Source organism: Carya illinoinensis, chromosome 9 (genome assembly GCF_018687715.1).
Source record: "Carya illinoinensis cultivar Pawnee chromosome 9, C.illinoinensisPawnee_v1, whole genome shotgun sequence".
Lineage (NCBI taxonomy): Eukaryota > Viridiplantae > Streptophyta > Magnoliopsida > Fagales > Juglandaceae > Carya > Carya illinoinensis.
In genome coordinates, this window is record NC_056760.1 from 3,331,682 (window position 1) to 3,345,776 (window position 14,095).

At 36.1% G+C, this 14,095-nt stretch overlaps 1 protein-coding gene and 1 pseudogene across 3 annotated transcripts; both read right to left on the reverse strand.

Annotated features, from left to right (window-relative positions):
• Nucleotides 1-1,928: 1,928 nt before the first annotated feature.
• LOC122277729 (protein ABHD18) lies at nucleotides 1,929-5,632 on the reverse strand. Of its 3 annotated transcripts, none has more exons than XM_043087828.1 (6): nucleotides 5,519-5,632; nucleotides 4,695-5,188; nucleotides 3,376-3,460; nucleotides 3,093-3,262; nucleotides 2,605-2,879; nucleotides 1,929-2,377 (listed from the first exon to the last, which is right to left on the reverse strand). In XM_043087828.1, the coding sequence occupies exons 2-6, from the start codon at nucleotides 5,068-5,070 to the stop codon at nucleotides 2,201-2,203; spliced, it is 1,083 nt and encodes a 360-aa protein (XP_042943762.1). In that variant the 5' UTR covers nucleotides 5,071-5,188; nucleotides 5,519-5,632; the 3' UTR covers nucleotides 1,929-2,200. The 3 variants fall into 3 exon arrangements, with proteins under 3 accessions (XP_042943762.1, XP_042943763.1, XP_042943761.1); XM_043087829.1 differs by having other exon boundaries at nucleotides 5,406-5,522; XM_043087827.1 differs by lacking the exon at nucleotides 5,519-5,632 and having other exon boundaries at nucleotides 4,695-5,512.
• Nucleotides 5,633-6,672: 1,040 nt separating this feature from the next.
• Nucleotides 6,673-9,377, reverse strand: LOC122274986 (annotated as a pseudogene).
• Between the last annotated feature and the right edge of the window lie 4,718 nt (nucleotides 9,378-14,095).

The following is a 14,095-nucleotide window of genomic DNA, read 5'->3' on the forward strand; positions in this document are numbered from 1 at the left end:
CAACAATGGCTGCTATGGTGGGCGAAGGCTATGGGGACGATGGAAATTGGTGGGTACGACGATGTTGTCTGACTGTGGTGATGACGGACCTGGTTTGGTGCAACGGTGGTCTAGGTTCTATGAGGTGGTGGTGGTCTGGTTTAAAATGTAAATATGAAGTCCCTAGTTTTTCCTCAAATTTAGCTCTTATTTGGAAATTAAGTTAAGTTAAGTTGAGTTGAGTTGAGTTCTTTATAAATAGTAATGATTTGAGATGATGGAGTGAGTTTTGTAGAGTCTACCTAAGATAAGTTTAGATATTAAGATAAATTTAAATGTATTTATAAAAAATTAAAAAAGGTTGTGAATCTTGTGTATAAAGAAGTATTGAATTGAAAAAGGTTGTCGGTCTCAAATGTAAAATTGTTTAGAATTGAGATGAGTTTAATGATTTAAAAATTGGGTGTTTAGATGTTAGATGTTTGAATATTAGACTCAATTTAAAATTAGACTGAACTGAGTTGAGATTAAGTTCCAAACGGGACCTTAGATTGATAGTGTGGTTTAATCGAATAAAATCAAGTTTATTATATCTAGTGTAAAATTTCATACGTGACATGTTGTGATTGGGTGCTGTTAAACGCCCCTACTTCAGCCGGACCGACCCAAAGAGGAGCTGAATTTAATTTGGTTTTAATTTAAAGCCGAAGCCGGGTGTCAAAAGTTTTAAACCAAAGCGCCCACTCGGCCTTAGGGTTGTTGCTCATGAGTCACGGCCGTCGTTTGAAACTGATAAACAGGATTTGGATCAAACCGGCTGCTCTTTCTAGCCCAAACGACATACGCAAGGCCACATAAACGGCATCTTATGCATTGGCTGTACGTGTACAATGAAAAACATGCGTCTTGTTCAGGCTGGCCCAAACGAAAATTTAGGCGAGTAGGGCCTATTCTTCCCCCACCATACCATTTATCTTCTCTGCCCACTCTGAGTTCCGCGTTTCGGAAGACAAGAAATATGCGTTTGAACTGTACCCCTTGTCTCCTACCAGAGCGTTTGTTCTTGTTTCTTTTTCCTTTTTTGTTGATTTCTTCTAGGGACAGATTATTACTCCTGGCTTGCATGATGACAACAAAACTCTCAAAATTATTGTTGTATCTCTAAAAACTGCACAATCTGTGCTCTTGTGAAGATCTTAAAATTGTTTGTGTTTAACCAAATTGATAACGTGTCCTAAGCAGGAATATTATAATGTACCACCTCCACGAAATTAGCACATTATTTATAAAAGCATATTTATACTATTAATATTAATATCTAATGATAGAAATAAATAGTGTGAAAAACAGAGATCTCAGTTGCACCCAAAACAAATTAAAAAAAAAAAAAGAATGGCAAAAACGATATCAGGGGATGTTTTATAAACATGCTACTTTGATGTTTACAGCTTAGACGACATTCCTTCGGTTCCAAACGACAGGCTGTTCTCAATGAGGCAAAGCAGCGATGGTGGATTTGACGAATGCCGTTTCTCAATTGTATTGCCCCGTCTTTGCGCTAAATACAATGTTAATGAAGATGCAATAACACCATGTCAAAAATAAATTTGCTTGTCTCAGAGACAACCGGAGCTGCCAGCCAAGGAGACGACTTCTAGGGTGAACATATTATTTTCTTTTCTTATTGACAAACCGTATCTCAAGTTTCTACCTTCCAAACTTTCCAAAGAAAAGATGGGAAGAAAGAATCGATGCGATTAAGGGTAACAAGAAATTTCTGTTTTCATGCCACCACCAAATAAGTGATCGATGAATTGCATGATGCCTAAATATTGGAAACCTCACTCACTCTCTCTCAAAGCGTTCATGCGAGCACAAGGAAACTTAACACTTCATCAATTAAACTTCCTGGTCCGTCACCAATTGCTACCAACATCACACATAAACAATTTACCAAACCAAAATCGAAATGAAATTTCACTTGTCACATTTTTTTTTTTTCCTTAATTTCAATAGTCACTCACATTTTTCCTAAAACTAGCGAAGTTTGTCAGATGATAGTACATAATGAAATAAATGGTAATTCACAAAACAGCCCCACTCTATCATTGGGGGGGTTGTTCACAGGAATCAGCTATGATTCATTTTATAGATTCAGTGAGGAGAAGAAGATTATTACCAAGAGAATAAATGCAGTCTCTTCTTCCATGCAATGCCACTGTCATGATGGGGACTCCTTCCATTCTAATCTGTTAAGCCCATCAACAATCGCCTTGCGGAACTCGCCATTATGAAGAAGGAAGGACGAGACATGCCCACCAGTGACCCATCTCACTTCTGAACCTGTCCAAGCCTTTTGAAGCTCTAGCACTGAGTGTTTTGGGATATACCCATCATCCTGAAGCACGATTGCAGTTTAAGAACAGAGTTAACAAAGCAAAATCTAGAAAAAAAGTACCAGTAAGGGGGGTGACTGCCAACTCCTTGTTGACCATAACTAGGGAAAGAAACCACAACTAAAAAAATAAGTTGAAAACAAATAGGCATAGAAAAGATAATGATATAATGCTGATAAATTATCCTAAATCAAGTCTTCGGAAGGCAATACTGAGATCTGGTACTTACTGTGGCAGCAACAAATATTACAGCATCAGGATTTTTGGGAATTGGAAAGCGTGTGACATCTGTGAGAGACAGTACATTTCGCATCCGTTCTCTCACCTCCTCGAGAGTCATTGCAGCCTTGTGCGAAGCAAGATCCTCTCTCAGAGCTTCCCATGCAGTGCCATGCTTTAATATTCCTTCACAGAATGCCACAACAGCAGAGTGTGGTGAGAGAAAAGGAAGGGTTGCAACAGGTGTAGGGTGAAGTGATCCAACCATGGCAGCATGCACTCCTCCTGGATTCCATAAAAATCAAAGTTTAAGCAAAATGAGACTTATGTTAAGGGTGGGAATTTTCTGATATTTTTTGCACTGAACATATTGTTTGTTAAAAGCCACCTAATTCAAATTTCAAAAAGAAAAATCTAACGCACAGAAGATAGAACCTCATAGCTAAATCACATCCAGTTAGCTTTAATCTCTAGCAAGGGATTCAGTTTCAGTCTTACCCATACTGAGTCCACAAATACCCATCTTGCCGAACCCTGCCTCAGAGTCTAACCAATATAAGAGACTACGGGCCTCTTCAATGGTTGCTCTTCCTAATAAAAGCAGGTCACTAACGCACAAAAGTTTTGCACCACACTGCAGCATGGGACGTCTTTGTCCATAGAAAGGGCTGTAATGCATATGCTTCAGGAATCAAAAGCTCATATTTAAATGAATTAATAAAAAGATGACATGTCTTTCAATTTCTAGGATTAGTTGACTTTATGCCGAATTGGCTTTTACCTCTCAAGCACCATGGTTGCAATGTTTTTCTTCAGCAAAGGTCCACCAAGGCGCAATCTCCGCTCAAAGGTATGGTCTCCAGTACCTGCAAAAAGAGGCTCCAAGTGGTAGTCCAGATAGCTAAGTACCAAATGTCAAATAGACCACTGGGAGGAGGTTTCACCAATGGTATATCTGAAAGTTACACAAATATTAATAAATTATGATGGGAAGTATCACAAACAAGAAAACAATAATATTTCTAGAACAAAATTTGGTGTCACAAGAATCTCTCAAGTAATACAAAATGTAGATATGATATATCTGTCTGTAATTAATGTATCATGGGATCTTTCACAACCATGATGGAATACATAAGCTTGAATGAACATTTTCTTTTCCTTTTGGAATTAACAGGACTAATTACGACATAAATTTTTTTCCAAAAAAAAAAGTAAATAACTACACTCCTTTCAAACTGCCAAGGGGCAAAAAGTCATAGTTAATATGAATGCAAAATATGTTCTAATATGACATTTGAAGGAAATGAGCAAATCCGCAGCAATATCATACATTCAACCTCCTAAAGAAAATTAAACTAATTTAATTATTGTTTCCTGTGTGTAGTCACCAGTTTATCCTTAAAATTCATCGAGGAAATTTCATGTTGGATGATCCCTGCCCTCTACCCAACAGAGTTACAGAGGAAACTAGTTAGAAAAGAAACCAAAACAGTGTGATTTTTATTTTTTTAAAAAGGGGGAAAATTATTTCAAAACTCTAAATTCCTAGCTATTGATTGCCAATCCCACCTGTCCGACTATCCTTAAAGCGTAGCTAATGAAACAAAGAAAATCAACTAATCCCCCCTCCCGCTTTTTACTTCAAATAGACTTGGGGTTTTTCTCTTTAAAAATCCATTTGTAGGATTGAAAACATATTAAAGAAATGCAATCGATCTAAAGCAGCTATCAACGGTTCAGGCCACAAATTTAAGAACGCTCATTCATAGTCAAAGCAATTTTTAGTTTAGACAGCGCTTACTAAAGAAAAGGATAAATTATTTTTTGTTTAGGGAAATGATCAAGAGACAAACAAACACCAGATGCATTATCTGGTAAAACAATGTAAACTCAAATATTGAACCAAAAATCCCACCATGAAATTTTGAATCATACACAGTCAAACAATTAATAATATTACCACTATTAATTCTTTGTGGCAAATTGGAAAATCAGAAACTAAATAGCTAAATCTGTACCAACACTGTAAAACTAACCTAACGTTCAATCTCGACGAGATAAGAATGACAAGCAAATACATCATAAATTTCCAGTTACCTGCGAGATGAACCACGCAAGCCATTTTCTGTGGCGGAACGAATTTCGGCTCAAGGAAAGCAACCCTAGCATTGTGGCACTCGGGAGGCAATGCACTTAGTAACTGCTCATCACAAGGGGTCCTAAATACTCCTTCTCGCAAACGAGCAGTCTTGGTCTCCCAAACCGTTTTCCAAATGGGTTTCACCAAAATGGGAGGCCAATTCTCGCCTTCCACCTCCGGGAACAACTGTTTGATCATTCTCTCCAGCAAGTCAAGCTTTGTGCCGCCCCATCCTCTGGAGAAGAATGGTGGACTTAACTTTGTTCTGTGCATTAATGCACCATATATATGGTCCAAAACATAATGGAGCGCTCCAATATTAACTGTGACCATTCTGAGAGGACCCAAAAACTCAAATTTGCTCACTTTTTCAAGGAATCCAGAAATATTATTCACAACACCAGTTAACTGGAGACAAATTCGGGTTAATCTCTTTCCAACCGTAAAAAATCTACAAAGAAACGATAACCCAGTATTCAGAACTCAATTGAAAAACCACTTTTTGAAACATTCTCATCCATTATTGAATCCAAATGATCGAATCGAGGAAGAATTTCAAAAACCATGTGAAAGTAAACCAAAAGAAAATAGTTGTTGAGATCTGATGAATCACAGAATGAATGAGCGAATAAAAAACAAAAGAACCGAGAAGACTTATGATTCACTACCAGTATGCCCCAAGAAAACGAGAATATAGGGAAACTATATCGAAGATAAAATGGACCAGACCCAGAAAGGATAACCGGGGATAGAGAGAGAGAGGGAGGAGAGAGAGCCTTACGAATAAAATACGCAGAAAACCGTGGGCAGGAAGGAGAATCAAGAATGGTGATTAGCGACACGCTGGAATTTAAGGTCCCACGTACCAAATATTATCATATCCACCATTTTTCACTTTTTATATTGAAAATTTGATTATCTTCTCATCACATATTATATTTAATTTTTAAAATTTTTAAATTTTCTCTCTCTTACAAATATATAATACATAAATAATGAACAGGAGATTTCAATTAATTTTAAAAAATATAATATGTTGTGTGTGATGTGTGAAAATAATAAATAGTAAAATTTCGATTTTATTAACTTCAAACTGCAAAAAAGGTATTCCGTTTTTTTTTTTGACAATATCATATATCAATGCATTATGATCAATATAGATAGTATGGTTTTAAAAAAAAAAATAGATAGTAATAGTATGATGAGATGAGACTCTAATTTTAAATATTTCTCATAATTTACTTGTAATTTCAGATTGTATCTCAATTAAATAGCTAATACAATCATAAGGTTCTTCAGATATAATTTTCTAAAAAATATTATATTGATGTTTATATAATATAATATAATTTAAAAATAAAATATTAAAAAATCGTGGTAATTAAGAAATCCTATAACGAGTAGGCGGAATGGAGATTCGATACGTTACCGTTCACAAAAGTTTGAATTTTGGGACATAAATCAATTGCTCTGCCTGTTGAGGCACCATCTCAATGTCTTTTAGAGGCTCAGCTTGTAGATTGCAAACATAAACCCTTGCGTGCAAACAAAAGTTTGATCAAGGTAGAACACGTCTTCACCAAAATGAATTGCAGGCGTGGAAGTTAAAAGAATTGCGCATAATTACAATTACTTTACGTCAAAGTTTAGGAGGAGAGGGGAGTTGACAATTGCATCACAGGAAGCATATTCTGGCTGAATAAAAATTTACGATTCTTTTTGGGGGCCTCACAATCACTCTTCTGGTATATGCTTGGGGGATAAAAGAAAAGGAAAGAAAGAAAGAAAGCAATGGTGAATAAAACAATTAGATCACATAGAGAGGGAAAAGAGAGCTTGTAGAGTGGGATTCGCAGTATGCCCTGTTTCAAAAACTTTTATCTTTTTTCTTATTCTCTCTCTTTTTTGCTATCACATTATCATGATTTTGTGAGATCTCGCAAAATAATGATTCATGGTATTCCAAATATAAGGATGAAACAGACCATTCAGAAAGGAGTCCCCATATCTGGTGGGAAAACATGTTGCCAGAAGCAAACTAACAGAGATGGATTGAATTTAAGTACGCAGATTTGAGTCCCAAATCGATCATATAATTCTCTATAATTGCTTGGGTCTTCAAGTTGAGCATTGCCATCACAGATTCACAAGGCACAGTGTCAGTACATCTTGGCCCATAAGATTAAGTAGCGAGGAAAAACCGGATTAGTCTCTAATATCACTTGCTTTTGTTGTACTTTATTGTTGAATCTTAGTGCTTGAGGAGATGGATGGAAATGGATTGAGCCTAGCCATTGGGACACAGACAAAGGGATGAGCCCTTGGAAGGGTTATCCCAGGTCCCTCTTCCATTTTAACAGTTCCATCCCCTCCAGGAACTTTCCATTCAAAGCACTGAATCAGAGTAGCCAAGGTTGTCTGAACAACCTGTAGTGCAAGTGATGTTCCAGGGCACCCTCTTCTTCCACTCCCAAATGGCAGTAGATGAAAATGTTGTCCTCTCACATCCAACTGGCTCTTTCCAGCACTCTCCTCTGATTGGCTAACAAACCTCTCTGGTCGGAACTCCAGAGGGCTCTCCCAGTGCTTGGGGTCTCTGCCGATAGCCCACACATTCACAAACAATCTAGTCTTTGCTGGAACATCGTAACCTCCAATGGTGCAGTGTTGAGATGACTCTCTCACGATTATTGGGGCGGTCGGGTGAAGCCGTAGTGTCTCTTTTACTATAGCTTGGAGGTAAGGAAGGTTCACAATATCTGATTCCTCTACTAGTCTGCTCTTTCCAATTTCAGAATCGATCTCTCGTCTTGCTTTCTCCATTGTAGTTGGATGGTTGATTAGCTCTGCCAGTGCCCATTCTGTAGTGATTGCAGATGTGTCTGTACCAGCTGCAAATATATCCTGTTACACTCACAAGTTAATTTCTTCCTTGGTAAGTTTTCAACACCCCCAGTCACATGCTGGCGTCTAGGAATGGATGAAAAAATCTTCACAACCTCCCAACACCCCACACTCCACTTTTTTTTTTAATTTTTATTATTTTAATTTTTATTAAATATTTAATATATAAATAATGAATAAAAGAATTAAATTAATTTAAAAAGAATAAATTCAAAAAAAAAATATTAAAAAAATATTAAAAAATTAAAAAAAAGTAGAGTGTGGTGTGTTGGGAGGTTGTGTAGCATTTCTCGGAATGGATATAATGTGCATGAGTCAGAGAACTTCAAATTACATGTAATGTTGAAAAAGTCATACCCAAAAAGTATACCCGAGTACTCAACCGTCGAGGTCGGAAAACTCTCATTGTCAATTCCATCTTTATTATATAACAAGTCACTCTCGAATGATAATATTTCGTAGCTCCGAAGGAAAAGTTATAGCTGTTGTAAACGCATCAAGATTTTTGCATCTATCTAGGATCATTCGAAGACTCGTATATTTCAGCATTGATTTTATACCTATAGTTCTTTTAGCAGATTAAATAGTGACGAGCAAGAACTGTTAGTCAACGAAACGTGTCTTCACGTTCCAAACTTTAGATATTAGTAAATGAGCAAGAAATATTTATTAGTGAAATAGCGAGCGCTGTGTCAAAACTCAGAAGGACATATTTACCAGGATGAAGGCCTTAATGTTTTCTCTGGTCAATCTCATCTCTGCACTCTGGTCTTCAGAAATATCGAGTACAATATCGAGTAAATCCTTCACGGCGTAAGCTCCATCTCTTTCTTTCTCCTTCTTCCTTGCCTCTTCGTGCTCCTGTACAATCCTTTCCAGCATGCTGTCAAACCTGTCATGAACTTCCTTGATCCTTTTGCCAAGTCCCTGCAAATCTAAATTCTTACAAAACCAGATAAAATCTGACAAGTTGAACTTCCCTGTGAGCTCAGCAATAGCTTTCACCAACTTTGTCACCTCATCCGCGTCGTGTTCGTTTTCAGAACACCTTTCGCTCATGGTCATTCTTGAAATGACATTATTTGTCAGCCGCATAAGCTGTCCTCCAACATCAACAGCCTCGCCTGCTTCAGCCTTGTTTAGCAAAAATTGCACGAACCTGGTTATCTCTTCACGCCTAACTGGGAGGAGCTGATCTAGGGTCCGGCCACCAAGAAGTTCGGACATGCAAAGTTTCTTCATGAATTTCCAGTAAGGTCCATACGGTGCAAAAGAAAAGTCAGAGGAGCCGTAAGTAAGGTAGTCAACTGTAGCTGTTTGGGGCCGGTTAGAGAAAGAAGTCTCATGAGTTTTGAGGAATTCTTTTGCCATTTCTGGAGAGGAAGCAACTACACAAGGGACGGAGCCTAGGAAGAGGTGGATCAAGGGTCCATAGCGATTTCAGAGCTTGTGAAGAGCTTGGTGAGGTAACGGGGCAAGAAGGTGGAGGTGACCAATGATTGGCAAGGCCATAGGGCTCGGTGGAAGACGTGCCTTGGTCTTGAATCTGGTGAATATGGACCGGACCAGGATGGTGGAGACTAGCCATATGAGGAATAGTACGAGGTAGCTTTGCATATCAGCCATGGTTGAATCTTGGGAAGATCATGTTGGTTTCATGGGTTTGATTTAGGGGATCCAAATTTTCTCTCAGCACGGGGGATAGCCTACGGAGGGCTGAAGCCGGCATATGTACCTGGGGATTGCAGCTTAATTATTTTTAATCTTAAAATTTGTCCAAACTTGTTTGTATGCTAATAGTCAAAGCCAGCAATTTTTCATTCGTCGTTTTGATCCCATTGTCACATCAATATTTCGAACCACATTTACGTGATCCTTAAAGATGGTCCAAATCTGAATGTACGTTCTTGATTGGTCATTTTTTAAAATTTTCATCTCAAATATAAAAATTTTATTTTATTATTATAATTTTTTTAATTTTTATATAAAATATAATAAATAATTTAACTTTTTAAATTTAAATTTTATTTTTTCAAATTTTAAAATAACAATAATATTAAAATATAATATTTTAAACTTTCTTCTAAAACTCAAAATTCTAATCCTACTTCCCATAGCTGTGCTGTTTATCTATGCTGTAGTTTTAGCTTGTAATTATTCTCAAGATCGAGATATCATGGTCTGGAAAAGGCATCCAATAAGAACCTTTTTACTTTTTAGTTGAAAAGGCATTCAATTGTCTGAATTTGCTCGAGTCCTCAAATTTTGAAATGCATCACAAGGCACAGTCATTCTTAGATACAAAGGGACGCCTACTCAGGAACAAGCATTCCAGCTCCTGTTAAAAATATAGGAGAAACTATAGCTACGAATAGATGATCACAAGCTAGCATTGAAGTACTTATCTTAGTAACACTTGCTCGTAATGTATGTCCAGTTAAATAATGAAATCTCACGAAATGCCGGGTACTGGAGAATTTTATAAAAATAAAAAATAAAAAATCAACCTGTGCTTGTTGTACTCTTTCAAGCTTTGCCATTCAGAAAACTACCACCTCAACTGACCACTAACAACTTACAAGGAATCAACATGCACAGGTTCATCAAGGAGACAACTGGCGGCAGGGCAGATACCTGATACATAGGAGAGAGCAGTCAATTAAAAACTAAAAACACAAAACAAAACTTGTCTGTAATTAATGTCATTTTTCTTTTATTTTCTTTCCTCGGCCAATAATATCACTTCTCGGTGCCCGACCGGATTGATGGTGGACACTCTTCTTCCAAAACCAAATGGCAGTAGTTGAATTTGGTGTCCTCTCCACTCACATCCATCCGCCCTCCTTTGATTGGCTACAGGCTGATATAGTAATAAACCTTTCTGGTCGCAACTCCAGCGCCTGGGGTCTCACAATCACTGGGCCATTGGGGTGAGGCCTGAGTGACAATGGATCTCAATTTTATAAATGAATCGACCTTGTTCTAAGTATGCGGCCTAATCCAAACTTTTGGAACTCTATTCTGATAAGAAATATGGGCCCTCAATTGGATTCTCCTAAATATGGGCCTGTTCAAGCATCCATGTGGGCTGGAGCTACTTGTCACACCCATTATATTCGGAAGCCGTCTTTTTGCATATATTGCCCTTCTTGTTGAACGGTACTATTGACAGGCGTCCATTAAGCATTCGATCGATAACCTATTCTTACAATTGCCTTGATCAATTTCTAAGCCTTGGAATTCTACGTACGTACTAGCTAGCAACATGACAAAATAGTCTTCAAAACAATAGTACGAATTGTTAAAATGCTTTTGGACTTTTCTTAAGCATAGATATTCCAGCTCCATGCATGCTGCATAAAATTGTTCTATAAATTATTGCACGATCGATGTTGATATTCATGATGATTATTAATTTGTTATTATTGTTGTCTGACGCGCGCGCATGCTAGCTAGCTACAGCCATCAGCAGTGGTCCATGTACAGGCCATATTGAAAGAACCTCAAATGCATGTATAATGAATTAAACAGATCGATCGAATTAGCATCATCTCAATCTTCGATCGTCATCTTCGTCCTATATATATATATATTAATTTCTTGATCATCTTATAATTATAATACTGGTAGAGATTTGAAACGTAACCCTCTAGTTTATTATTTTAATTCCGTGCCATCCTTAATATATATCTCTTTCAAGATGATCATCTAACTTTATGAACAAAATAATAAATCGATACGGCCTATAGGTTTTTTTATTTTTATTATTTTTTTATAAAAATCAAATCCGTACAAAAGATAATATATTGTTGGTTGTAAATCTCACCATATTAATTTAATCTAAAGAAAATACTAAAAAACTTACGATATACCATTAATATATATATTCTTAACAAAGTAGTAGGTGAGAGGCCAAAATTAGAAGAAAGCAATGCCTATATACATCCAAATTAATGTTAATAATTAACGCTTATTCTAAATTGTCTTGAGTACTGTAGCATTATGGTCAATGACATCCACGACTATTATATTATAATTATTAGATATTATTATTAATATTGTCAATATTTTTTCTTTATTGGTAAGCTGCATGCGCATTGCATGCATGGGGTCATCGATCAATACATTGCCATCCGCAGTGGTCCATGATATATAGGAATATTGCAAGAACGTCAATATTGCGTGATACATATATTGCAACAATTAATTAAGCTGGATCTTATCTTAATTCTCATTGATTTAATCTTGATGTATTATATAGTATGTGGTTTTTAGCCCTCAAATAGTACGTATATACAGTATATCTGTAACAATGATGCCAGATATATATATTATACTGATCTCGGATCTGAGGATCAGTACTCCATATATATATATATATATCCTATTGTGATTTTAATTAAAACTAAAATTAGTTTATGATCACCTAATAGATATTGCCACGTTAGAATAGTAGTATGAAATAGATCATGTGGGATCGTGTTACTACTAGTATATTATATAAGAGAAAATCTATTCTTCAACCTTGATTTTTAACACACCATGCATCCACACTAAATGGACAAGACAAAACAACCCCTACAAAATCTGGAAAAGACAACAAAATCCACAAGATCTAATTTCTTGCACCTGCTTCCTCTCTCCCTTCCCGTACCTGCTTCCCCTTCCCCCTACCCCTTTTCGATTTATTTAGATTCTTTTTGTTGCTCGCCAGTCGCTTCCGGCACCCAGTCAGTCAACACTTATCATTGCCTTCTTGCCGGCACCAAGTTTTTTTTCTTTGAGTTCCGTGTATCAGTTTTACATCTCTAATTAATTTATTATGATGAAAGTGCACCTGTAGAGACTTTTCAAAGCGTATGATTGTGTGGAATTGTTTGCAGAGTGAAGTTTTATGCATAAATTGTGTGGAATTGTAAGCAATTGTGCCTTGAAGTCATAAGAATTTTTCCTGAGATAAACAACTCAAGGCTTCATCTAAACTATTTTGGAAAGGTTTATTTCAAACTCAAAAAAAAAAAAAATTGACTGGTTGAGATTCAAATGTTTTTCTTTCAAGTTACAGATGATGCTTTTCTCTTTTACCTATTAGTGGGTTTCGTGGTTGCAACCTGTTGCCTTAGGGCAGCTTTTTAAAAACAAAATGAAAGGAAAAATAAGAATTTTCATGTATGTGTTTTGGCTTTATTATATAATATATTTTTTATTATATTTTTACTGTACACGCTGGCCAGTGTGTTAAAAATGTAGTGTGCTCCATAGCACAACTCATTATATAATTCTTCGATCTCTTCAATATCAACCAGCTTCCCATAATTGATTTAATGCCTAAAAATCTGATTTTACAGAATTAATGTGACCACACCCATTGACCCATATATGTTTGGTATATAATGACTAGAAATCTAATAAGATTTTTGTGAACATGAGATCGGTTTATTGATTTTAAGGATCTTGTAGGTTTAATTATGTATTATTTCTAAAATATACCTATATTTTCTCTAAAAATTTGAATTTTATAAATTAAATTATGTCATGCAAATAATGTGTGGTATAAAGGCCTTCAAATATAATTATTTAATATATAATTAACCTCATTTTAGAAATGATCAAAATGAAACCAAAAGGAAAATAACGAGGGTGGTTTAATTTGTCAAAGTCGTTTTGCATATATAAAATTCTAGCTTTTCATGTAAGAAATTTATTGGGAGTATTTTCATAACTAAATTGGGAAAATTAAATTCGAATTCTCATGAATAAGTGCTAGATCTCTCTCTCTCTCTCTCTCTCTCTCTCTCTCTCTTCAAGGGAAACTGCTATCATTCATTTGTAAGAAAAACATAAATTTATGACTTGATACATACAGGGATATCTCCATATCAACCATTACCTCATAAACCAATTAGTATATTTGGAACTCCACCAATACACCATTTCCTTTTGTGACTAGTTTGATTTTCACTACTATTGATACTTTCTACAAACAAACGTCTAAGAGATAATAATTTGCCTAAACAGACCGTTCATAGAAAGATATAACTCAACCTCTACAAGCAAACGCCTAAGAGACGAACTCATTTTTTTTATTTTTACTAAACAATAAGAAAAGCAGTAAGATAGATGTGAAAAATGACATATTAGAGTTTGGACAAACTCTGGTAGACTTCAAAATTTGTAAAAGTGTGTGAAGGCAACACGCTTGTCTGTTTTCAGCTAAAAAAAGTCAGATCTAAAAGAACTGATGGTGGTGATTCCGGTAATTTGGCACGTATAGCGAGAAAAACTACCGAAATGGGTGGCACGTGAGGACCGCGTGCAGTGTTTTTTGTAAAACTACCACTATCTTTTAAACGATTTGCGGCTTGTGAGTCTTATTGTGCTACGAGTGTTTAATCTTGATAATTACCGAAGAACTATAGATGTGTCTTTTTCAACCTTGAAGGAAACAAAATAA